The 27,199-nt window shown below is 34.7% G+C and overlaps 5 protein-coding genes and 2 pseudogenes across 5 annotated transcripts; 4 read left to right on the top strand and 3 right to left on the bottom strand.

Moving 5' to 3' along the window:
* Positions 1-373: 373 nt before the first annotated feature.
* On the top strand, positions 374-7,459 carry LOC108830737 (probable disease resistance protein RPP1). Its single transcript, XM_018604328.2, has 4 exons — positions 374-1,096; positions 3,998-5,114; positions 5,220-5,495; positions 5,626-7,459. The coding sequence occupies exons 1-4, from the start codon at positions 597-599 to the stop codon at positions 7,069-7,071; spliced, it is 3,339 nt and encodes a 1,112-aa protein (XP_018459830.1). The 5' UTR covers positions 374-596; the 3' UTR covers positions 7,072-7,459.
* Positions 7,460-11,419: 3,960 nt separating this feature from the next.
* Positions 11,420-12,939, bottom strand: LOC108830736 (homeobox-leucine zipper protein ATHB-16-like; annotated as a pseudogene).
* Positions 12,940-14,498: 1,559 nt separating this feature from the next.
* Positions 14,499-15,610, top strand: LOC108830729 (RING-H2 finger protein ATL32-like). Its single transcript, XM_018604321.2, has one exon. It carries the CDS (start codon positions 14,684-14,686, stop codon positions 15,608-15,610), a length of 927 nt encoding a protein of 308 aa, XP_018459823.1. The 5' UTR covers positions 14,499-14,683.
* A 993-nt stretch (positions 15,611-16,603) lies between these two features.
* Positions 16,604-17,879, top strand: LOC108830732 (putative clathrin assembly protein At4g40080; annotated as a pseudogene).
* Positions 17,880-18,219: 340 nt separating this feature from the next.
* Positions 18,220-18,804, bottom strand: LOC108830735 (classical arabinogalactan protein 3-like). The gene has a single exon (XM_018604327.2). It carries the CDS (start codon positions 18,655-18,657, stop codon positions 18,220-18,222), a length of 438 nt encoding a protein of 145 aa, XP_018459829.1. The 5' UTR covers positions 18,658-18,804.
* Positions 18,805-19,596: 792 nt separating this feature from the next.
* Positions 19,597-20,376, bottom strand: LOC108830731 (uncharacterized). Its single transcript, XM_018604324.2, has 2 exons — positions 20,278-20,376; positions 19,597-20,175 (listed from the first exon to the last, which is right to left on the bottom strand). The coding sequence occupies exons 1-2, from the start codon at positions 20,290-20,292 to the stop codon at positions 19,780-19,782; spliced, it is 411 nt and encodes a 136-aa protein (XP_018459826.1). The 5' UTR covers positions 20,293-20,376; the 3' UTR covers positions 19,597-19,779.
* Positions 20,377-24,322: 3,946 nt separating this feature from the next.
* LOC108830733 (ATP-dependent 6-phosphofructokinase 5, chloroplastic-like) lies at positions 24,323-26,758 on the top strand. The gene is made up of 12 exons (XM_018604325.2): positions 24,323-24,585; positions 24,675-24,717; positions 24,792-24,865; positions 24,939-25,050; positions 25,132-25,227; positions 25,328-25,504; positions 25,601-25,741; positions 25,830-25,946; positions 26,031-26,135; positions 26,208-26,288; positions 26,359-26,487; positions 26,572-26,758. Exons 1-12 carry the CDS (start codon positions 24,323-24,325, stop codon positions 26,737-26,739), a joined length of 1,506 nt encoding a protein of 501 aa, XP_018459827.2. The 3' UTR covers positions 26,740-26,758.
* Positions 26,759-27,199: the final 441 nt, after the last annotated feature.

Below are 27,199 nucleotides of genomic sequence, written 5' to 3'. Positions count from 1 at the left end.
CATCACGAATAACTATAGACAAGTCAAGCACATACACTTGAAATGGTTTCGAAGAGGAATCGAGGTTCGGAACTCGACGCCTGCAAAATTAACAGAGACAAGTCAAGCACAAACCAGTTTAATTGGTTTAAGTAGCACTGGCAATTATGGTGAGTTGAGTATGTAATAATCAAATTTCTTGAAGGACGGTAAGGTAGTCTTACACTTTTTGATATAAAGAAAATGGAAAAGATTTTTATTCTTTGTACTGAAAAAGAAATGATTTTTTTAAACACAAGAAATGAATTTTTAAAAGACGATTATTTGAGAATTTTTGTCAACGCTCGAATTGTCTCAACATCGTGCTGGGCTTTCTGTTTCCGCGAAGCTGTCTTGCATATATTTAAGTCAACGGGATCATCTGTTACGTGTTGGTTGGTAATATAGAAAGAGTCTCTTTGTTGGTTAATTTTTCCTCTTCCTCCTTATCTAAAAAGCTATGAGATCTTGATCATACTATTCTTATTTTTCCTTACCAATCTTGTTGCTACTGCAATATACTTCTTGGCTTTTTTGGGTACAAAATATTTCTACAGAAACTCCAAAGAAACAAAACAATGGCTTCTTCTTCTTCTTCTTTAACTCTGTTGGCTCCTCCATCTTCTCTGCCTCGCAATTGGATACATCACGTCTTCCCAAGCTTCCACGGGGCAGATGTCCGCACAAACTTTCTCAGCCACGTTCTCAAGGAGCTCAAAAGCAAAGCAATCGACGTATTCATTGACAATGACATAGAGAGGAGTAAGCTGATCGGCCCTGCGCTCGTAGAAGCTATAAGAGGATCGAGGATTGCTATTGTCTTGCTCTCGAAGAACTATGCTTCATCCACATGGTGCTTGAACGAGCTGGTGGAGATCATGAAATGCAGAGAAGAGTTTGGTGAAACAGTGATTCCCCTTTTCTATGAAGTTGATCCAACTGATGTAAAGAAGCAGACTGGTGATTTTGGGACGGTCTTTTTAAAAACTTGTGAAGAAAAAACAGAGGAGGAGATTCAAAGGTGGAAACATGCTTTATCGGAAGTGGCTCAACTCGCAGGTTACCATTCAACAAACTGGTTCGTCATCCTGATTCAACAAACTTGATCTACAATTATTAATAGACTAGGATAAGAACCGCGCATTGCACAGAATGAATTTGTTATTTTTATTATGTTTTAGAGAATGAAACATTCGGTTTCATTTAGATTAGGGGTGTTCAATCCGAATATCGGGTTGGTTTCGGTTCGGTTGAGTTTTTCGGTATTCTGGTTAGTAAAAAATAACTACTACTCTAAATCCATATTTACTTCGGTTCGATTTGGTTTATATACCGTAAGTTTTCAGTTTATTCGGTTTTATACCAAAAAACATAATTATTTAATCTGAGATCATATTATGTATTATACGAATTTTAGAGTCATGCTGTCAAAAAGTTATTTATTAAAAGTTATATATTTAAATAAAAGAATAAAAACTAAAAAATGCTTCTATAATTTAATAAAATAATCAAATTTAGAATTAATATCAAAACTCTAAATTTTGAAAGAAAAAAAAACAAAAGCATGAAATAAAAGCTTTTCTATTTTTCCATATTTAGTGTTCATCAAATTAATGTCTTCGATTGAACACAATTCTGTTTGTTTAAAGATAAAAAAAAGTTGTAAAGAATTTCAACTAATTTTTGTCCATCAAATTTATAATCTTTACTTCAATTTAGTTATTGTTAAAATAAAGCAAAAATATCAAAAAGAAAGACTAGGAAAATAAGAAGTCTAAGTTGCGGTAAATTGTTACTTAATTATAATTAAGTGATTCAAGTGATTTACAAATTATAATTATAGTTCAACTCATATAACAAATAGATATTCATGCATCGTTATAAATATATACATATTTACATGTTTCAGTTTAATCGGTTATAAATCAAACCATATCCAAATCCTACGAGTTTATAAAATCACATCCATTTGGTTACGAATGTATATACCAAAACAAAACCATATTATCTATTGATGTTCGGTTCGGTACTATTCGGTTTTAGCATATTGAACAGTCCTAATTTGGATATTAGTTGGTTTTAGATTCTTTTTTATCATATCTTAATATTTTATTGTAGAATAATTCATATTTTTTTGGAACCTTAAATGTGAATTTTATATTAAAAACAAAACATAAAATACATAGTTTGAACACATTTATGTAGAGTGTGAAAACATTTATGAGAGTCTGAATGCTAATTCTCAAATCATTGTGAGACTGTCACATGTGCATTATAGTGTGAACACATTTCTTAAAATGTTTCTCCTTTAATATATATAGAGGATAGAGGATATGTTAGACTGAACATTTGTAATTGTAATTGTGGACCGGAATCTATTTTGAATTTATGATGAGCCTGATCGATTTGGGCTTAAATTTTTTATCACCCTATTTATATCTATAAAAATTGTAATGTGGTCAATAAGTCATTTTTATTAGAAAAAAATATTTTACAATTTTTTTAATATTTAATTTTCACATCATTGAAAATCATTTTAATGATTTTAGAACCATCATCTTATTATTTCCAAAATTGAATTACTTTGACTTTAGTCTTCCACATAGTTTTGAAGGTTTCAACTCACGACTAAAATTGATGCAGCCAATTTTGTTGCTTTAAATCGTTAGTATAACAAAACAATTTAAACTATTGATCACAAAATTTTCAAAGTGAGATCTTCAAATTTCTAATAATTTATAAACGTTTTGAAAAATTCAAAATATAACATATAATAAAAAATCTAAATGTTTTTATTATATAGTTAATGTGATCGTTTAATATCTTTAAATAATATAAAATGAAAAAGAACTAAGATAAAAAAAATTGTTATCAAATATTCATTATTCATAATAATTAATTTTCATATATACGTTAATCATATTAGGTAATTTTATAGCTTTTATTTAAGGAAAGTGCGAGATTGTTTTTTTTGTGTACATTATTTATCAATCCGATAGTTAATTTAATAAAAAGTGTAATATAAGTTAAGATGGACCAACCTATTTTTCTAAGAATAGTATTTTTATATATTATACTTTATATAGTTATTTATTAAATGGAACTTCATAATCATATGGTTCTACTATCATTCATATCGTTTAATAACAAAATATTTAAATCATGATAACAAAATTTTCAATGTGAAAAATTTAATAAGTTTATAATTTATAAATGTTCTTGAAAATCATTAAAAGTTTTGAAATTAAAATATTTATGTAATTTTATATGGTATATAGTTTAATCTATATATATTTGCTTTATTATTAAATGATACTTTTTACTCATATGATTTTAAAATCATCTGTATCTTTTTATAATAAAAGTGTTAAACCATTGATCATTAACTTTTAACATAATAATTTTAATAGTTTAAGTCATTTACTGTTATTTTTAAAAATTCAAAGTATAACATATACGAAAAAAATAAATTTTAATTTTATAGCTAATTCGATTGTTTAATTTTTTTTAATAATTTAAAATTAAACAAAAATGATAGAGGATATATAAATTGTTATCAAATATTTATAATTAGAAACTTTAATTGTCATATATATATTAGTCATTTATTGTAATTCCGTAGATTTTATTTAAGGAAAGAAAAGAAATTAGTAATTATATTTAGCGAAACAATCATAAATGCTTATCTCGTAAATATCATATCATCATATCATATAGTTTGACCAACGAATGTATCTAGCGACATATAAAAATCGAATGTGGACCTATTTATTTTCAATTACATTCAATTAAATGTAATTGACTACCTTATTGAGTGACACCTAAGCATATTGTATTTTTTAATTATTACAAAATTAAGATTACAATTTTTCAAATGTTTCTCCTTCAGTATATAGGGATGAGAATATCTGAATAGCAGCAGTATGTGCAATTTTTCTTGACTATATAACATGATTATTGATCACCCCCCAATGTTCAGGAAGAATGAAGCAGAGATGATTGAAGCTATTGCGACTAAAGTTTCAAACAAGTTGAACCTTTCTGCACCATCCAATGATTCCGACAACATAGTTGGGATGGAATCTAATATGACAGAAATTAGACGATTGTTACAGCTAGGTTCGGATGAATCGGTGAGGAAAATAGGGATCTTGGGTCAGTCTGGGATTGGTAAGACCACCATCGCTAGATATATATTCAACCAATGCTCCCAAGATTTCCAAACAAGTGCCTTTATAGGTAATATCAGAAGAAACTATGCCATGCCAGCTTATTCCGACAAGCACAGTGTGAAGTTGTATTTAGAGGAGAAGTTTATGTCTCAAGTAACCAATGAGAAGGATATCAAGGTTCCACATTTGGGAGTAGCCAAAGACAGGTTGAAAGGCAAGAAAGTTCTTCTTGTCCTTGATGATGTGGATCATTCAATACAAGTGGAAACCATGGCAAACGAAACTTGTGTTGGTCCTGGGAGTTTGATTATTATCACCACACAAGATCAAGGGGTCTTAAAAGCAAGTGGGATCGACCATATACACAAGATGGATTTACCATCATACGATGAAGCTCTTCAAATCTTCTGCATCAATGCTTTTGGTCAGAAATACCCAAAGGATGGATTCGAGGAGCTTGCTTGGAACATTAGGGATCTTGTAGGTAGACTTCCATTGGGGTTAGAGGTTATGGGATCCTATTTTCGGGGAATGTCTGAGCAAGAATGGACAGAGGCACTACCAAACTTAAGGGCTCACCTTGATCGTAATGGAGAAATTGCGAACATATTAAAGTTTAGTTATGATGCCTTATGTGATAAAGATAAAAGATTATTTCTCCATATAGCCTGCTTTTTCGATGGTGAAGTAGTTGATGTAGTGGAAGCCTGTATAAAAAAATCCTTTTTGGATGTGACACAAGGGCTTCGCGTCTTATTTCAAAAATCTCTCATAAATACTGAATTCGGAAAGATGCGTATGCCTAAGTTGCTAATCCAACTGGGAAGAGAAATTGTGCGACAAGAATATCCAACTAAACCTCGAAAACGGCAGTTTTTGAATGATGCAAAGGATATTGAAGACGTACTTGGTGATGATAACGCTGTAAGTTCTGATATTGGTGTTTACATTGCAGTGCTCTCTACAAATGTGTGATTATTTTAATAATTAACCATCCCCAATTTATCTTTTTATTGGTTTGTTTTACAGGGTAATAACAGTGTCATAGGAATAGATTTCGATCACAATCAGGAAATAACATGTCAAAGAGCCTTTGAAAGATTTTCTAATCTTCAATTCTTAACTATCGATGGCAAAGGCATTAATCCACGAAGTATGAACTACATGTCCCGAAACCTAAAACTAAAAGTACTAAATTGGTCATTTTTCCAGATCCCATGTTTTCCTTCAAGTTTTAATCCAGAGTTCCTAGTCAAGCTAGACATGAGTTTTAGCTGTCTTACAAAATTGTGGAAAGGAAATAAAGTAAGTAATATTTTATTTTTGAAAATAACTGCCCAAGCAAAGGCTATGTAACCAGTTTTCTTATATGTATAATACGTACTAATTGTGTCAATGTGTTGTTATTGTCTGCTTCCTTTATTTGTCTTTACAGCCGCTCAACAACCTACAGCTGATGCATTTGCATTATTCAGAGAGATTGAAAGAGCTTCCTGATCTCTCAACTGCCACTAATCTTCATGACTTGGATCTCAGTCGGTGCTCAAGTCTGATGGAGCTCCCTTCCTCTATTGGGAATGCAATCAATCTCAGATTTTTAGATCTCAGTCATTGTTCAAGCTTGGTGAAACTCCCTTTCTCTCTTGGGAATGCAATCAATCTCCAGAAATTGATTCTCGTTGATTGTCCAAGTCTGGTGAAACTCCATTCCTCTATTGGGAATGCAATCAATCTCGAAAAGCTGGATCTCGATGATTGTTCAAGCCTGGTGGAGCTCCCTTCCTCTATTGGGAATGCAATTAATCTTGAAGAACTGGATCTCAGAAATTGTTCAAGTCTGGTGAAACTCCCTGCCTCTATGAGAAATCTTGGTAGATTGTGGTATTTGCGATTATACAGATGCTCAAAGTTAGAGGTTAATCTGGCCAACATCAACTTGGAATCTCTACAAGAACTCAATCTCAAAGGTTGTTTTTCGTTGAAAAGTTATCCTGAGAGTTCCACAGACATTCAAGAGCTTGATTCATGGAGAGGGAGAATAGGTCGAATTGTACTAAGCGGAATGAAGAAGCCGCTATCACTCCTACCGCTTCTAGTAGGAGAACATGTATCAGATTCGCTTTTGTTGAAAAGTGATCATGAGAGTTCCACAGACATTCAAGAGCTAGTAGATCCATGGATAGGGAGAATATCTCGTCTAGAGTGTCTTAAACTAAATGAGATGAAGAAGCTGGTATCTCTCCCTCCGCTTCCTGATTCGCTACTGAAACTAAATGCAGAAAATTGTGAGTCACTGGAGAGACTAGATTGCTCCTTTGGCAACCCAGATATTAGTCTCAACTTCGCAAACTGCTACAAACTAAATAAAGAAGCAAGAGATCTCATCATCCACACTCAGACAAATCAATATGCGGTGTTTCCCGCTGAAGAAGTGCCTCTGTGCTTCACTCACCGATCTCCTGGCAGTTCCATAACCGTGAAGTTGAATCAAAAGCCAGTTGGAAAATCAGCCAAATTTAAGGCTTGCATTTCCTTATGTGCTTCTGCTGATGAGGGGGAAGAGGAGTCTGGAAAAATACGATATTGGGGATCTATCTGTTGTAGCATCACGTCGGGAGGGAATTCTCTCACTTACTGTAAAAAACAAGTAGAAGGAGTTTTGCCGGGGAATCTGTGCACATTCGAGGTTGAGGTTGAAACAGAGGATATCACTTCCACCGAGCTTCTTTTTGATTTCGAGCTCCTCTATTCGGCTTCCACAAAATGGAAGATAAAAGAATGCGGGATACTCCCACTCATAGAGGTCCCTTTACTGAGATTCAGAGATGTCCATGCAGATTTTCGTGAAGATGATGGTGTCAAGAGACAACGTCTTTTCTGATTCTGTCTCACTTTTGATTCCCTAAATAAATGTTTACTTCTACTCCTGTAACTTCTTTTATTTTAGTTATCTTTGGGATACTTCTTGAGTATGTAATAGATAGCAAAACCCTCAAGTAAGGTAAAAGAATGCGGGATATTGCAACTCATGGAGTTCCCTTTATTGAGCTTCACAGATTACGATGGATTATGATTGTGAACCTTCACACATTGAGAGCTCTGGAGATTGGTGATGAAGATTATAAGAATTCTGAGCAGCGGAGATAGCAATGAAGATTATGGAACTGCTGACAATGAGAGCTTTGTTTGTATTTGTTATGTGACTACAAAAAGTTTCACTATACTTTGTGTGAGCAAAAGAATAATTGAATATGAATTATGATTTATAATATACATACCATTTGGTTTAGTGTTCAATTCCAATAAAGATCAATCTGAGAACAAATTTGAGAATCATATTTTTCTTAACAGTTGGTTAGTATCTCAGCTCCTTGTTTGGTTATAAGAATGATATGCTCGAACTGCGCAGAGAGGCTTGGCAAGAGGTCGTGAATCAGGGATGCCGTGGCAAATGCATTCATTCACAGAAGTGCAAACACTTTTAGGGAAACCTCCATATCCAAGTGGGGAAGGATAAGCTCCATTCTCTATAATCATATTATGAACAGCTTCATCAATCTCATCTGTCGTCACACCTGGCTTTTGAATAGAAACGAAAACAACACATTCCTTGCAAAACAGAGTAAGCTCATATATGATATGATGGATACCTTCTACTATTAAGGAGAAGATTGGTTAGTCCTAAAAAGGTTACTTGATAATTGCATCGAAACATGTCTTCTTCCTGTGTTTAATCAATCTGGGAACTGGGAAGTTTTAATCTTCTTTTGTTGTTATTGTTGTTAATGTGTTTAGCTAACTACAGTATGCAAACAGAGAAGAACCTAAGTCGATGCGAAAGAGATGGAGAAGTAGCCGATAAAGGAAGAGAACATTCTTGGCTGCAAAGACTTAGCGGTCGGTGGCCACTTGTTTGTGTTGTGTCTTCTCGGCGAGCTTTGGTTATTATCGAATGTTGTTGAATCAGAGGATTGTTATGACGAACAAGCAAGTGCCGTTAAATGTGAGCATAATCTAAGATGAAATACAATGCAACTTTATCAAAACTGAACTCTAATCATGATGAACAAGCTAGTGATTCAACCAGAAGTGTTACAGATTACTAAGAGTTAGTAATAAATAACAATGAAATAAGACAGGAAAAGATATCTTTGTTGTAGATGAGATCGTTCTGAATTGCTTGGCTTGCGTCTCAAGTAACCCATTTTGTCGCACCTTTTCTCTAACCAATACGTTATTAGAGTCTTAACCACTTGCCTGAACAGTCTTCTATACGTTGGAAGCTTAGATATGCTCCGTACCATTCCCATCATTCTACAGCACAAAAAAAGCTAACCAAATTTCAGAGAATTTCAGTGTGAATTTCAAATTATTTGATCTTTGCCTTCCATCTCAAACCACCCCATCATATGGTTCCCTCCCTCAGTGTGAATTTACAAGTATCAAAGAGATCTGTGCAATATTTTTAACATTCTGTTTGGTATGAAGAAAAAAGTTGCAAAACTGGACAGAAACATCTTCAAGAATGGGAAGAAAACAACATAGCTGCAAAGCCATTTTTACAGACAACAGGTAAAAACAAGTTAAGTAGCAATTCAGTGTGCTTTTCTACCGTTGGATTTTTCCAAGTGAGGAAAAGCTTGTAGAATGTTGTATGCCCTTAGATCCTGCCTGGTTAAGATCCCCTCGACAGAAGACCTCTGCAAATGATTGAGTTAGTGTCATTAGGTTTGTTAATAGGCTTTATAGCAAGTATATAAAGAGAGTCAAAAAATCATATAGGCTCACTCCTAAGGCTTGAATCCTGGTAACAATAAGCAAATGTCGGAGTCCCCTTGCCGGAACAGCACCAAAGCCTTGGCCACAGTCACAGACATGTTCTCCATGACAGTGTAAGGTGTTGTGTTGGTGAGAGGATGAAGATCAAAGACAGTAAAAATTCAGCCTACGTAAGGTCAACCCCATATTTTCTAGAAGGCAAGAAACTTACGATACCTTCCATGTTGAAATGTCACTTATTAGAAGTTTAGCGTTGTGTGATTCGATTTGAAAACCTTGGTCTATCAAGGTAAACCTAAACCCCTATGTGAATTTGCTTAGAGAAAGTAACAACATAAATGAGAAAATCGTAAATAATTTAAAATGTAAAGGGTTTTGTATTATAGCCAAAAATATTTTTTGGTTTTATCAAAATCTCACTTATTATATTATTTTATACTTTTCAAAACATTTGGTTGAATTGATTAAAGGATGTAAATCATTAATTATTAGTTGTGTAATTTAAAGATATAAAAAATTTAACATAAATTAAAAAATTATAGATCAGTCAAATAATAAAAAAAGTCTTCAAACAAATACAAATGATTTTCAATAGTTGGTTCTGTCATTAAACTAACTGTTGAATTTTATTTACAGTACATAAATATTGAAGAAAAACTATTAATTATATTGCTCCTAACCTTTTTGGTTGGATTTGAAAATACCAAAAAGTGACATGAATAAACAATAAAATTATAAAAAGTTGTGAAATAAAACTTAGAAACTCTCCTAAACCTTACCATTGGAGCTACTCTAAGTGATCAAACAAACTAGTGAAATGGACGAATGAAATTGTTTTACCGAAAAAACTTGGATAGCAGATCAAACCTGAATGAAATGAATCAGATAACGAGTATTTTGATCTATGTAGATCCCTACCCTAATGGATCCGAGGGCTGTGAAAAGAACACTGTATGGATGTTTATCCTCATCCAGCTATCCTGCAATGTAATAAATTATTCATAAATACATAAAATAACAGTTTATTTCATCCAACAGTGACAAATGTCAATGACGAAAATGACATGTCCATTGGTGCATTCGTGGCCCTACATCACATGGGTTCATAGGCCCCATTTTCTCGCAGCTTCGTATAAAGAAAAGGAGAAAAAGCTATGGGGCCCCCGCTGCATTCTGTGCCATTTGGCAGTACAGCGGGAAAAAATAGAGTACTTGTCTTTTTTTTCTAATTTTTTTGGAAATTTATTATAGTAATTGCTTCACAGATATGTAGCATTTCAGGGAAAATATATCTCCAATGCTATTTACATAGCCTATTTCTAAATGGAACTTAATTGATCTGAAATTAGTTATACTATTTCCAGTAGAATGTGTATTGATTTTACATGGTGAAACTGAAAATGTATGCACTGCTTTTTTTAATACAGCTTTGATTTATTCAGTCAGCTGTATTTGAAAAGAAATTTTATTGTTTACAGATTTTTTTTAATGAAGTTACAATAGTATACTTGAAAATGAATTTTAATAGAACTATACAAGTAGTTTTTAGGCGTCATGTCGTGACCTGAATGCCTCAATTTCAGATATGATCCGTACGTGAATGGTAAAAGCTTCGAACTGAGTCAGAATGTTTTCATCATTCACTAAAAACGATGTCCTATGCTTCCACTTATAAACGTACGTACGCACAATCATAAAAAGAAAAGCACCTTGATGATGATGACAACTTTTTCACAAGCCAATCCTATGCTTTAGGTATTTCTTTTTAATTTTATGATCTTTAGATTTTTAATTTTCTGTGGAAAACTTTATTGTCTTTCACCGGAATCAAAGTTTGCAGACATCAAAACCTTTTTACGAAAATCATCAGGTTCTGCACCATTTTCTAAAAGCCACTTTCTAGTTTTTTTTTTTTGACAACCACTTGCCAGATTTGAAGAACTATTCTGATAATCTCGCCAAAGTTAATACTCAATTTTTATTGTCGTAGAATCTTAGAACTACTTTGGAAAGTATTATCTTTTACAAATTTGAAAATAATGATAACATGTAAACTTAATGACATCACTCTGAGTAAACACATGTTCTTTTGGTTGAAGAGATCACAATAAGTCATTGTTGTAAATTTTGGTTTACTGCTGATTATAACATCAGATCTAACTTCGATTCATATACAATCGAATAAATATCAATTTGTTTTTGTCTGCACACTAGTTCAAGGTCGTTTTCGTGGTTGAATTTAGTTTTAGAAAAAAATGATTTTATGTTTAAATAAAAAAAGGACACAAAGAGAGAGTGATGTCGTGGTCGTGGGGAAGAAAAGCTGCGGCTACGGAGAAAATGTATTTCTCAGTTTCACTTTGACACCCATCTATTCTGTTAATTAGATATCACTCCCTCTGAGTTATAAACTACAAGTTATTAGTACAAACTAAGCAAAAAAAAGCATGTCATAGAAAGGTTATATTAGTCAAGTGGAGTATTTAAGGGTGAAAATAGGAATACAATCGGGACTAGAGGGGGTGGTCAATCTTAGTTTTAGTACTCTCAACATCGTTAATTACAGATTAACATTTAACCCCGGGGAGTTGATTAACCATTAATCTTTATTTTCCGACAATTCCAGTTTTGCCCTCCAACTAACGATTCTCATGTCCAGTGATCAGAGGCCGGAGTTACCAATGAAGAGACGGTGGTTGTTCATCGGAGAAGAAACCACACGCTTCTTCACCGCTCAGAAAATCGTCATGATCCTCCATCTGCTCTGTTTTCACGAACCGTAAGAAACTCCCGCCCGTAACCGTCGGCGGCTGCGGCGGTGGCGGCGTCAACCTTCCGTTATCGGAGCTGGTTTCGTCGTTAAAAACGGCGCTCGAATCGCAGCTGTCGGAAAATCCACCGTCGACGACGGCGGTGGAGTTCGGTAGAAGGTCACGGAGATCGGTGAAGCTTCGCCGGTAATTAAAGCCGGTGGAATGTTCTATAAACTCAGGAGGAGACGAAGGAACATTCTCTTCTTTCACGGCGGAGATATCGCTCTCCGCCGTAACCTTCTTGTCGTCGTTGTTGTTGTCATCTTCTTCTCCGTCGTTGATCTTGGCTTTGAGCTCACTAATCTTTAAAACGAGGGACTCGTTATCGCGGCGGAGCGAGTCGAAGCTGTGTCGGAGAGAGTCGTACTGGCTCTTAAGAAGGCCGTAATCTTTTTCGAGCTGTTTTGTCTTCCACCGTGCACGGCGGTTCTGAAACCAGACCGCTACTTGACGAGGTTGAAGCCCGAGCTCTTGTGCTAGTTTCGTTTTCCTCTCGGGTTCGAGTTTGTTCTCAAGCTCGAAGTTCTTTTCGAGAGCTTTGACTTGGTCAACACGTAACCTTCTCTTCTTCTCTGACAGACCCATGTGGTGGTGGTTGCCGGAATATTCCTCGACCATTGTACTGTCTTCTTCGTAACCATCAAGCATAGGCTGGAAATTATGCCCGTACCCTCGTCGACTTTGCTCATCTGTTGTTAGGTAACCAATGCGTTCGTCAAAAAGAAAGAAAGCAAAGATCTAAGCAGTATAGATATTTTGAGAATTTGCTATTGTATGAGTTTGTTTGAGGAAAAAAACAGAACCAGATGAGTTTGTCGGAAAAAAGAAGATGTCAAGCACCTGTTGAATTGGAGATCAGACCACACATTGAATCTGAGCTTCTAAGTCTCTTCATGGCACCAACAAAGTTATAATTCTTCTGGAGTTATGCTTCTAAAATTTTCGTTACAACAATGTTCTAAACACTACAATTCAACTTCTTGACTTAGACCCACAAACAAAAGAGAAGACTTTAGAGGAATACAATTTAAAAATGGATTAAGACATCCCAAGAAGAGGAAGCTCTTAGTTGGGCTATTTAGAAGAAAATGGTATAGAGGAGGAAGAGAGAGAGAGAGAGAGAGAGAGAGAGAGAGAGAGTTCTTTGTTTTTCAATATGAACAAGCTGGATTCCCACTTTCTTTTCTTTAAATAAACCAAGCTTGGGTTAACATAAAGGGTTACAATGTAACTAGGGTTAACATGTGGGTTGTCTGTTATCTCATTGGCAAAAGCAAAGGGTTGGGCAAAAGGCTGTGGGTAAGGGAACAAAGACTGACAATTTGGTTTAGGTTCTTTGAATTTATCCAACACTCTGGGCTCAAGGTCACTTTGGGAAAGATAAATGAATTAATACATAGGTAAAACGTTTTGAATCCAACTCATTTTTGTGATTACAATCTTACCAAAGAAATAAGCAAAATCTTAAGATATTAGGGGACAAAATAGTAGGAGTTAACTTAACCTCTAATTTTTTTTTTGTTGAATATAACTGCTAATACATAAACTACAGACAGGTCTACAACTATGGCTGAGATCAAATTCTTTTAGACCCACTATCTCTTGTCCAAATGGGAGAGAATGAAATACTATAAAACTTTGGAGTAGAGAGATTATAGGCCTCCACATTTTTGATCCAGTCTAAGATAATGGACCACAAAATTGTAGTTGCTTTTACAGGCCTGCTCCTTTTATTGTAGACTGTTATCGAATGCTGAAATCGATTTCTCGTCTTGTTCTCAGGTTTAAAATAGGTTCAGTTTGACGTCTCCGTACACGCTACCTACGTCATTACAACTTGTAACTTAAAAATACTATATCTCAAGCAACTACAAGATCTGCCTGAGACATGATATATAAAATAAATCTGGATCGTGATGGCCCAACATATTCATTTTGAAGATAACTCCAACACATTAAAGATATTTGAATGACAAATATTTTAAAATCCTGTCATATACGTCTCTTTGGATTCTATAACTTCTCCATTTTTTGAACTTTGGATTTTACCATTTGTGAAGTATCGAGATTCTGTAATTCCATTTTTCCTCATCAACGTATGTCAGTCTTACTTGTAACCCAGTAATGTCTTAAGATCAATTTCGGTGAATGTATAACGCATTCGCCAGTTGACTGGGTTGAAGTTAAACATGAAAATAGTATATCAAACAATATAAATTTTGAAAAATCATCAATACCAATATAGGATACTAGTTTTTACAAACAATCGTTTGACCTTAAGGGGTGAGTCAGTTAATGGCTACTCTGTCTCTTCTGTTGTCACGATCATTAGGATTGTTGAGCTATACAAGCCACTTATCAACTTGTGTGTGTTCTGTGGGCTTGTTTGTTAGTTTCTTGTCTGAAATCAAGGAAAAGGCAATTGTACGACGATACATTCTTGACCTCAAATCATTGGTTAGTTTGACCTTATTGAAGAGACAAACTATTCGTGTATATGCATTGAACATGTGGATAGACATGAGCATCTAAACGAAGCACAATCCAGTGGATTAGACTATTTCAAACAAGTGGGGGGGAGGGGGAAACTGAAACACAATTACTAATTAAAATGCAATATTAACGAACTTATCTTAGCCCAAGTTGACAAAACGATGCCTTATTTTTAAATTTAAGCTACCAAAAAAGTCTAAAATCTTATTATATATGAAGCTAATAATAACCTTTAGAAGTTTATTCGAGACAACTTTTACTTGTTTCTGCTCTGCTCCCTAAGTATATATAAACTAAATTGCAGTCTTCGTATTTGATATCTATAGCATCAAACCTTCATACAAACAAAACTTATTACATTTGCAATCTGCTGTTAATTCCATCTAACGGTTCCATTTCGAATGAACGATGGCGCGAGTCCAATGTCTCATTTCTCACCGTTGGATCATCTTCCATTTAATCACAGTCCTCCTCCACGTGGCTAATGCACAATCACCCTCGCCACCGAGTCAGCACGAATTGCAACAACAAAGTCCAGCTCCGTCGAAAACCACCGTCTTCGCCGTCCTCGTCACCTCCTTCTTCTTCTTCGGGCTTCTATCCATCTACATCCGCCACTGCACGCGAGGCATGCCCCCCGGATACTCGGATACAAACTCCCGCCGCCGCGGCGGCGCTTCCGACGGATGCTCACGGCGCGGCGGCGGACTCGAAGACGCCGTCGTCGAGAGCTTCCCCGTCTTCGCTTACTCCTCCGTCAAGGAGTCGAAGCTCGGATCCGGCGATCTCGAATGCGCGATTTGCCTCAACGAGTTAGAGGATCGCGAGACGGTCCGGTTGCTTCCGGTTTGCAACCATCTCTTCCACGTGGACTGCATCGACGCCTGGCTCTACTCCCACGCGACTTGTCCGGTTTGCAGATTCAATCTCGCCGCTAAACCGGTTAAAACCGGAGCGGAAGATCGAGCTCCGGTTAGCGATCACGTGGTGATTGATATCACAGAGGCCGTTGAGGAAGAGAAAAGTCACCACCAGATCGTCGGTAAGTTCCCGCGGTCGAATTCGACCGGTCACTCGATTGGGAGACTCGGTGGTGATGGCGCCGAGAGGTTTACTCTGCGGTTGCCGGAGGACGTGAGGAGGCGGATAATGGCGGCGAAAGGACGTAGGCTGAAACGAACGAGGAGTTTTGATGCTGATTTGATGGATAGCGGGTACGTGGTCGGGTCGGGCGGGAAATCGGAGCGGGTCAGTTGGGCGGATAGATGGAATCTGTTGGTTGCAAAGTCAAACTTGGGTTCCGTTAGATCACCTAACGGCGGTTCGTTGACGTGAGGAAACGTTTATAGTTTTGCTTGCGTTAAGCACGCTCTGGAGTGGTAAGTGGTGAATACTGTTTCTTTGATATACGATTGGTGGTAAATACTTAAACTGTTGATGAATATTTCATTGACTTTTTTAGTTTTTTTTGCTTTCATTTGTTTTGTACACAAAAAGGGTCCAGCTTGTTTAGTAACTCACTAAACAAGTTTTCTAAATTTTGTAAAAATGCTTATAATATTTTGATTGGTTAATGAAGACATTGTTCTAAGTTATTATGCTATTGTGTTGGTTCTTCAAAATAGACTGGTTCCTAACTTGTCGCCTGAGAGAATGCATTTGGTGAAATTTTGAGAATTTTGCGAAGCCAAAAAAAAAAAAAATTCGGTTTTGCATTGAAAACATGATTTGCTAATTACACGAATATTAGACAAACTAATATGTTTTTAACTAAACCAATTACATAAATGATATGTATCAGCTATAGACTGTTAGTTAACGTCATCAGTATCATTTAAAAAGCTAGAACAGTGTTATTAAACGTTAGAATCCTCTATAATCCAATTAAAGTTTGTTAACAAGAACACAACCCGGCCACTGATGGTTACCAGTTATTTATTAGTTTTATAGGCAAGTGGTTATAAATTATCATTCAGTCGGGGTATCATTTTGTTTACGTCCTAAATATGACCTTAATGATCTTATATAATGAGTTCTCCTTTTGTTTCTATGCCAACTTCATAACTAAAATATAAAATTTAAGTGTCTCTACCATGCGCCAGAAGCTAATGTTATGTCATACAGTATTTATTTTTTATTTCACGTTTCATAAACTATTATGACAGAAAAGAAAAGAGAAGAAAAAAAACTATTACGAATGGGAAGAAGGAAAAGGTAATATACTAAAGTTTTTAATGGTCAAGTGTTAAAAGAAAACTGTTAAAAGTTTTTTTATCTTTGCAGATCACCATCAATCCATCATCATCTAAAGTCTAAAAGCTTTAATCAATGGGAAGAATCACAAGCTTCGCATATCTAACCGGAATCATCAAAGACAAAGCTTCTCAAGGCAAAGCAGCTCTCGTCTCATCAAACCCAACAACCAAATCTCTCTCTTTCCACCTCTCCGTCCTCCGTGCCACCACTCACGACCCTTCAACTCCTCCGGAAACCGTCACCTCGAAGCTCTCCTCTCCGCCGGTACTGGCTCACGAGCCACCGCATCTTCCGCCGTCGAAGCCGTAATGGACCTTCTTCACACAACCGGAGACGCCTGCGTCGCTCTCAAATCATCGATCATCGTCCATCACATCGTCAACCACGGTCGCTTCATCCTCCAGGATCAGCTCTCTGTCTTTCCGGCTTCTGGTGCTCGGAACTATCTGAAACTTTCTGGGTTTAGAGATGGAAAGTCCCCTTTGATGTGGGAGCTTTCTTCTTGGGTCCGATGGTAATTGGTTGCAAAAATCTATATATAAATGAAAAGTTTTATTTTAAAATTTTTGGTTTTCTTTTTTTTTCTTTTTTTTAATTTTGGTTTTCTGATCTTAGGTATGCTTTATACAATTATACCTTGAGCATCTGTTATCAACTTCAAGAGTCATGGGCTTTTTCGTTGCTTCAGCATCGAGCACAATCCACAAAGACGAACAAGAAGGCATGGTTTCGTCTCTTTACTGATTTTCTTCGTGAAGTCGACGCGCTTGTCGGTTTACTACAAGAAGCATGGATATACCCCTTCTGTGGTGGTGGCAAAACTCTAGCCGACAAAATATCCGTTCGGCCAACGAGCTTTACACGAGACTCAACGAGTTTAAAGAGCGGTCCAGCACTTTGAGGTTCGGAGATAGGGTCGAGCTTGTATGCAGGTGCTTTGAAGAGGCTTGAGAGTTGTCAAGAAAGATTGTCTGAAATGAACTATGGGAACTGGAAGAGGGCTTGAATCGATGGGTTCTGGAGTTTGGTTCGTGAGGTCAAGGGCATGATTGGTGGTTTAGAGGATGGTTATGAGCAAATTGAGAAATCTATTGTTGGGATTGTGATTTGTGAGGAAAGAAAAAGGATACGAATCAGCCCGGTTTACTGATAGATTAGTTATTGGTTACGGTGATACTGTTCGTGTTTCTTCCGGTAGATTTTCTAATGTTGATCGGTTTAATTATCCGGTATATAATTAGTTTATAGTTGGTATATGTTGGTTTAGTACTTGGTTTACTTTGGTTTGTGATCCCAATTGTGTATAAGCACACTTGTTCTCTACGTTTCAATCTAATGATGGTTTATTTCACAATCTGTTATGATCACATTGAGAGTATCTGAAAACTATTTTCAGAGATATTTCTAAGGCAACCATTATAAAGTCAAAGCCTATAGTGATTTCAGTTTTGTTTTTTCATAGTGATTTCAATTTTATTAGTGGCACAATGGTGTAACAAGAAGAACGATTGGAGTTAATTTTTATTGCCCATCAGAGTTATAAAGAATCAAAAGACGAGAAAAAGAAACATCAACAAAGTGGAAGTGTACACAAAATATATTAGAGAAAACAGAGAGATTGGTCAAACAAATCATGACAAGAACAACCAAAGGAAAGATGGTGAGTGTAATATATACTCAAGGCTCTCTTAAGCCAAAACGACAGCGTACAAGGCTCCGGCAATGACGGTGCTCACAAGGAAAGCTTTGTTAGTCAATGCTGAGTCAGCAATTGGTCCTTCAGCAGCCGGAGCTGGTGATGGAGTTGGTGCTGGTGTTGGGACTGATGGGCTTGGGGCCATATCTTCTGACTTCGGAGGAGAAGCGACAGGAGAAGTTTTTGGAGACATAGTCGGTGATGAGACGGTGGGAGGAGTAGCCGGAGCTGGAGTTGGCTCGGTTACCATAACCGGTGGTGAAGCAACCGGTACCGGAGACGGTGGCTCAGCGGTTGGTGTAGTAACAGGAGAAGGAGACTCTACGGGTGGGAGAAGCATAATGGGTGCTGGAGCCGGACCTTGAGCGGTACAGGACGTGGCCAATAGACCAAGAAAGATCAGAGCTTGCAATGTCTTAAGAACTGCCATTGTTCTCTCTTTCAATCTTCTTTTGTTGTCTGAAGAAAAGAGAGATAGAGAAAATGAGAAAGCTCTTGTCTTCGTTGGTGGTGGTGGAGAAATGAGGAAAAGGGTTTTGATATATAGAGCGAAGAAGATTATACTTAATTCTACAAAAGACGTTCTTAGAATGATAAATATCTGGACATTTTAATCATGCAAGCACATACATAGCTACAACTCTTATTTATTTGTTTATTGATTTGGAATATCAAAACCAGTCGTCTTTACCAAGTCTCTTGAAGAATCGTCTACAAGGGGATCACCAAATGAAAGCATATAATATGAATATGTTGAGTTGTAGATAACCATGTGTTAATTTAAAAACTGGTAATTAGCTATTGTTGACAAGTTGTATGTAACTATTAACTACACATCCTGGTTTACCGTATCAGTGCGGCTTGATCTACATTGATTAATGGCTTAAGCTTATCGAGTTTATTTTTTTGATCATATATGTCATGGATTGAAGTTTACCGTAAACTGTTTACCGTGTAAAAGATCAACGAAATTTTATAATTAAGCCGTAAATTAGACGAGTTACATGGAATTAAGAAAATCACATATTTTGTGTCAACTGATATACTTCGAATTGTTTTTTTTGTGTGCACATACACTTCGAGGTATATCGCAATATACTTGTTTCCCACGCAAATAGCAATATACTTGGTTCCCACTAAGGTTACGATGAGGCAGACAAGCAACTTTTTTATTATCTGTGTATGATCATTTATATTATTAACAGGAAAACTGATGATATTTTCACAATAAGATAATCTTTTAAAATTTGCATCTGGGATTCAAGCCGGTGCCATGTCTTAGTACACCCGATAGCATTCCTTTGCTAAAAATTCTCCAAATCATATATATTGCAGGATATAATTATTAATTAAAATTTGTTTGATGATATCGTAGCAACAACTCAAATTTTATATGGCAGTAAAGAAAATTGTGTGTTTTCTTCTTACCATCTCAATGAACAATGTAATATGTATGCAGAATCCTTATTGCACTCTTGCTTAATTAGGATAAATATTCGAAACATATATATATCAGCAGATAGGCATATAAATCCAGGCCAATCAATCTGTTTTACCATTTCCATCTAAGTTCTTGAGCCCTTCTTGGATTCTTCAACTTCTCCTTTCTTGTTTTACCTTCACCAGCTTCACACTTCTCTCTGTTAACCAGATTCTCTGCTTTTTTCATCTTGTCATTGTCTACTTCCTTCTTCCTCTCATTGATTTCAATCTTGGTATCTCCTTCCATCTTTATGCTTATGTTCACTTCCAATACTCTCTTGCTCTTTCTCATGGAAACATCCAACGACTCTTCTCTTTCCCTTCTTTGTTCATACAGCCTGCGCAGCTTGAGTGCCAGATTGTAGATCCCATCCTTGAACTCTCCTTCCAAATTTCTTTCTATTTCCATTTCAAGCTCATCACGAATCCTCTCTTCTTCTTTGGACAATAAGAGTCTTCTGTCCTCCTACAATTATACTTATAAAAACATTAACTAACTGCTAGTTTTCTTTCCATCAATAAGGTTATATTACATGCATGTATGGTGTGTAAATATATTTTCACTTACCTTCTCTTGGTCCATGACTTTCAATTTTATGTCTCTCTTTCTTTTATGATGCGGTCCCCTAGCTTGTGTCTAGTTCTTTTTTTTTCTCACTTGATTCGTAAATGGGGTTATAAAACCGTGTCGTTTTAATATTGACATTTGTCTTGGTGGGTCGCTGTGGGCTCCGTAGTTGGTGGTCCAATTAAGACATGCCAAAGTTTGTAAACATTTCCTAATAACAGGGCTTTAAGTGACCCATTAACTAAACAACCACTGAAGTATTGTGGAGCCGAATATCTTTAAGTGCAGAATCTAAAGACTAAAGTAAAGCTTATGTCTGTCGTTTTAATATATTGGTGAGAATAGTTCTTTACTTATAAGGCTGCTATGGATTGCTTTCAAGTATTTCTACCTGAGAAATAAAGAAGAGAATTTACACGTTTGAATCAAGACACATGCTATTCTTCTACATAACCTTTGTATGTCAAAAACAATTTGCTTCCTACAACTTTTGTTTTCAAATGACTTGATTGTGATAAGTAAAAAATTTAGATGAACAAATTTCATTTTTTAATTTGTTGCTATCTCAAGAAAATAAAAAATTGACTCAGTGTAATTAAAACAATCTTCTTAGGAGAAAATTAAGAAATTCAGTTTTACAATTATTTAAACGAAGAAAACTAATGATTAAATCACTTATAAAGAATTGCACTATATGTAGTATTTCGACTTACAAGGTACAAAGTCAAAAAATGGCTCAAAGAGTATTTTTCTTCTTATATTATTTTTATTATCCTTTTCCTTATATTATTATGTTTATTGGGTCTATGTATAGATCGCTAGTGGTCATCAATCAGTTCACCATTACTTATACAGTTATACTATGTCGAAGATCCATTGTAAATTTTTCTTTTGTTGTCTATATAATTGTTTAATAAATCTCCAAAGAAACATGATTTTTTTTTGTAATCTCCAATAAATTACACAGTTTGAGATTCGAACTCCAAATCTAAGTGTAGACTTAGTTCTTGACAACTTCGAGTCTGTACACCTCTTCTGCAAATCTCTTCGTGTTCCTCTCACGGAGTCCGAAAAGAATACACCCACTGGCAACCTCATCCTGCCTTCCTTCTTCTAGTGGAGTCACTCCTCTCTGAGCCCACTCTCTATCATCATCTCTATCACTCTCTCTCCATGATCACACTCTATATTGTTTAGAAAATTTTGTATTGCTTTGGGTTTATAACTGCTATTATTATTGTTATAAACTCTGCTTTCATATTATTTTACTTGCTTTTGCTTCTTAATCAATTTAATCACATACCACATATATCCACATTGTTTCTTAAGTTAGCTAAAAATGATTTCCCATTGATAATGATTAAGTAAACATAACATACCACCTTATATATCCAAATTGTTTCTTTCAGCTAGTTAAATAACATTTTATTTTTATGTTATTTTTCTTGCTACTCAATGAAATACCACAAAAAGGTAACAAATGATTGTGCTTATCCTCGAGCTAAGTCTCCATCGCACGCAAGGCTTCTACCTCTCTTGGCGTGGCAGGCTTCCATTTACTGCATATGGGGGGAGCGAAATGGGAGACTGCACCGAAGTAGATTTCGAACTTCAGCAGCTGTCATAAAGGAGATTCACAATATGATAAAACTCAAGATTGCTGCCATCAGAGTGGATGATCCTCAACTCGCTTCTGCCATGTTCCAAACTTGGATTTCTTGATCATTTCCTCATCATCGTCATCTGATCTCTATTTTGCTAAATATTTCACTTGGGCAAGTGCAATAGTTAGTGAATGTTTTGTACTGCTGTAGTTTCAAGTTCGGTTCTTTTCAAGGATATGCCACTAAGCTTGGCTTTGTAAAACATTTGTTTTTCTTATGCATTTTAATAGAAAACTAGATCTTGACCCGCCCAACTGGGCGGGTATTTATTTTAGGGTTTATTTTATGTTTTTAGTTTTTTAATTATAAATGATATATTTGTAATATTTAAATATAAATTTAGATTGAAAATTAATATTTGTAGTTATAATAAAAATTAAAAGTTAAAAAAAAATATTTTGATATAAATTTTAAATTCCTAATTAAAATAATATAGAGATGGGTCATAATTTTTTCCAATTCCAAAATCTTAGCATTCTTAATAACAAATAAAATAATTTATAAATACATAAAATATATAAACATATTTGAAATAAATTTGTTTAAAAAAAAATCTTACACCATTATTGTTTATTTCTATAGTTTGACCCGTGGCCGTATAGATATTTGCTTTCACTTCAATTTTTTTCTTTGTTCTATATTATATATTACATATATATATATATATATATAATATATAAATATATATATGTAAATTAATATGTATTACGTAATTGTTAGTATAACATTTTAAAACAAAAATTTTATTATTACTTTAAATAATTATATTATGTGATTTTAATCGTCTATTATATCACAGTGTATCATATAAAAATATAATATTTTTAATAATTGGACTTATATTATAAAAGTGTTATACTAACAATTTATAAATAAAATATTTTATATTTTATTTATATGATATATAAATTGATTTTGATGTGTGATTTTTGTTTTATTTTTTTATTAATAAATATTGAAAAATATTAAATGTTAACAAAAAATCTATTAGGAAATTTATTTTGGTTAAGATTCATTCTATTAAAGGAATCTATTATTTAAATTAGGAAAATACATTAAATATACTTAAATATATCATTTAAATAAGGAAAATACAAAATTCTCTACTATCTTTATTACCAAACAATTTTTTTTTGAAAACTTCTATCCCTATTACCAAACAAAAGCTTAAAGTACTTCTACTTTAATAAGATAGATATTTTAGCAAAAAAAAAAAAAAAAAAAGAAAGCAATTTCAAATAGTATACGATGGATGTTGTTCCATTACTCTGCATTTTTAGTAAATCGTTTTGTAAACATATATAATAATACTTAAAAGCCTTTTGAAAAAATAAAATAATGAAATCATATTATTTTTTCATATAGTATCTTGGAATTTATGTTGTTTTATTGGAATAAAGATCGATAGTGAGTTACGTGACATTCTCATTTACATATTCATTTGTCCATAGTGTATATTTTTAGTTACATGTACCACTATAATGTGATGTAATGCGATAACTTGTCAATTCAGGAAGGTTAGTTAAAAAAATAAAATTAAAGAGGAGACAGCTTAAATTAAAAATGTCATTTTTGTGTGAAAATAATGACAAAACAAGGTATTAATTGTTGCTTAGATTTTATTTTTTGAATTTAAATTTTCGCTTTCAACTTTTTTGCTTTTCTTTTTTATTCCTAGTATTATTTTACTGGATTTTATTTTTATTTAAAATTTTAATAACAAGTTTTTAGTTTTATTTTAATTTGATATAGTTTTGTTGTTCTAAAACTTGATGGTTTATTTGGTATTGGTTTTATCTAATATTTCAAAATAACTGACTTATGGTTTAAGTTCTTGATCAAATTGAAATTATTAAAATAGTGATCACGAAATTTTAAGACTAGTACCAAAATATTACTTATAAATACGTATATAAGTTCATTTCATAATCTAAAATACTTATTTAATAATTAATATAAATTTGTTTTTGATAATATAAGAATTTTGTTAATTTGCCATTAGATATTTCAAAGAAAAAAAATATATATGAAGTTATAGATGTTAAAAATATTGTTTAAGAATTTGGAATAGTAATTATGTTATCAGTTTTAACTTTTTACATTTCATTTATATAGAAATATATAAATATAGTAATACTTTTTACCAAAAAACAAAATTGACGATGCAGTAATTTATAAGAAAACATGAATTTTGGTTTTTTATTTGAAATAGATAGTTATTTACAACATATTTTTTTTAAAAAAATATTGATAATAGTTTATATACAAACCAAACCAATTAAAAACAACAAAGCACTCCTAAAAGTCCCTCCAAAATAGGAACTGTAAAGGCAGAGATCACACCATTCTTCTCCATGGATGCACTTATCTGTTCACCCACCATGTGCATATCTCCCAAGAACCCCGTCCTCTTCCGGTCTGCCCTACCCGGTTCTTTGATCCTCCGTAAACCGAGATTTCCGGCGAACTCGGTGCGGTTTCATCGAGTAGCGGCGGCGGCTAGAGAAACTGCTATTGATCTAAGCAATCCCGAGTGGAAACTAAAGTTTGAGAGAGACTTCGAAGAAAAATTCAACATCCCTCATATCACTGATGCGTTCCCTGATGCAGAAGCCATCCCTTCCACGTTTTGCCTCAAGATGAGGTACGTAAACTCCATGATCCAGTGACCTAATGAACGTTTTAGGTCTAAACTTTGTATTATTATTCCTTTTTTTTTGTTTTCTCCTGTAGGTCTCCGTCGTACATTAATAACAAAGATAGAGTACTCCTCAAGGTACTTTTATTCTTCTCTAAATGAGCACAATTATGATCTAGGGCAACATTAATATTTGATTGGTTTTTGATCAGGTTATAAACTACTCATCACCAGATTCTGCTGGAGCAGTGTGTATTGATCCTGGCTGCACTTGGATCGAGCAATGGTAATAGTATTAACATGATTCAAAAAAAGTAACTCTTGTGATTTTGGATGTTTAACAAGGATTAATCATTTAGGGTTCATCGTGCTGGACCACGGGAAAAGATTTACTTCAGACCTGAGGATGTGAAGGCAGCTATTGTTACTTGTGGTGGGCTTTGTCCTGGCCTTAATGATGTCATTAGACATGTGAGTTTTTCTTTGAGAGAGATTCATGTGAAACATATTGTTCATTTTTTTTATATATAATAAGATTTTGTAATGTGGCAGATTGTCATCACTTTAGAGATATATGGTGTGAAGAACATTGTTGGGATTCCTTTTGGTTACCGTGGCTTCTCTGATAAGAATCTACCTGAAATCCCTGTAATAATAGTTATTTCAAGAACATGGCTTTACTCCTTTTGTTTTTAAACTGCTTACTAGCCAAGAAGACTAATATTATATTTGGACTTTGATTGTTTAGCTGTCAAGGAAAGTGGTGCAGAACATTCATCTTTCCGGTGGAAGTTTGCTCGGTGTTTCACGTGGAGGACCGACTGTTACTGAGATCGTGGACAGCATGGAGGAGAGAGGAATCAACATGATTTTTGTCCTTGGTGGTAATGGAACACATGCGGGTGCCAATGCTATACACAATGAGGTTTGCTAATTATTAAGTCAAAAACTGTAACCATTTAACAAAGTTTTTTTGCTTTGATTTACTCTTTATTACACTCTATTTTGTCACTGTTTTCAGTGTCTCAAAAGAAGGATGAAGGTAGCTGTGGTTGGTGTACCTAAAACCATAGACAATGATATTTTGCATATGGATAAAACTTTTGGGTTTGACACTGCTGTTGAGGAAGCACAACGAGCTATTAACTCTGCATACATCGAGGTAGGTACTATCAAGCAAAAATAATTATACTCTTTTAAAACAGATTAAAAAAGATGTTTCTTTTGCTTTGTATGGTCATCGTGATCAGGCACATAGTGCATATCATGGCATAGGCATTGTGAAACTGATGGGTCGTAGTAGTGGATTCATCGCCATGCAAGCATCCTTAGCGAGCGGACAAGTCGACATTTGTCTCATTCCCGAGGTACGTTCTGATTTCATCTTAAATTGTCAGAAACATTGAGAAAGATATTTTGCTTATAGCTATAAGTCTTTCCTCTTCCAAAAGGTTCCTTTCAACCTCCATGGACCTGATGGTGTACTGAAACATCTGAACTACCTTATCGAAACAAAAGGCTCTGCTGTAGTTTGCGTTGCGGAAGGAGCAGGACAGGTAACAAAACTCTAAAAAACCTCTCAATGAACGAGAACGTTAACCTCCTCTCCCTTACTTTGATTATTGCAGAGTTTTCTTGAGAATACAAATGCAAAAGATGCATCTGGAAACAAAGTACTAGGTGATATTGGTGTTCACATTCAACAAGAGGTTTGTTTGTGACATTTGAATTGCCTATAAAACAAATAAAAAACTGACACCTAGAGACTGTATTATACAGACGAAGAAGTACTTCAAGGAGATTGGTGTTTCGGCAGATGTAAAGTACATAGATCCAACATACATGATCCGAGCTGTACGTGCAAATGCATCAGATGGAATCCTCTGCACGGTCTTAGGACAAAACGCTGTAAAAGTCTTTATAACTAAAACTCATGTCTACGCTGCTTCAACAAATATTTGATGTAACATTAATACACTCTATGTGTCACAGGTACATGGAGCCTTTGCTGGGTATAGTGGGATCACTGTGGGGATAATAAACAATCATTATGCTTACTTACCAATTCCTGAAGTGATTGCTTATGATAAATCAGTTGATCCCAATAGTCGAATGTGGCATCGTTGCTTAACTTCCACAGGTCAACCTGATTTTATCTAAGTCCTTATAACATTTGTGACTTTTTAAAGAGCTTCTAGAAGAATAAAACTAGACACACGTCTACTTTCCATGTCAAGAAGATTTTCAAAAGTTTTCTGTAGAAATGTATAGAGAGAAAATGGTTGTTAAGGTATCAGTTATCACAATTTTCTTCTCCCTTCTCCACGATTCTCTCTTTTCTCTTCGATCTCCATTGGCGATTTATTAAGAGTTTCAACAAACTTTTTCTTTTACAAATTTGGAAATTTATATATATACAATTTTTTCTTAATAGGGTCCATAGCTGAATGTTTCATTCAGATTTGCCCAGGACCGATCCTGACAAAGTGTAAACAAACAACAATGCATATGTAATATGTTTAGCTAACAACATCTAAAAACAGTTCAGTTATTCTAAAACCGATGACATTGACATAAGTTTTTACTGAAGAAAGATTATGAATATTAATGTTTACACGTT

This window comes from Raphanus sativus, chromosome 8, assembly GCF_000801105.2.
Source record: "Raphanus sativus cultivar WK10039 chromosome 8, ASM80110v3, whole genome shotgun sequence".
Classification (NCBI taxonomy): domain Eukaryota; kingdom Viridiplantae; phylum Streptophyta; class Magnoliopsida; order Brassicales; family Brassicaceae; genus Raphanus; species Raphanus sativus.
Note: the sequence above shows the minus strand (reverse complement) of the source record. Positions and strands in the feature narration are given on the sequence as shown.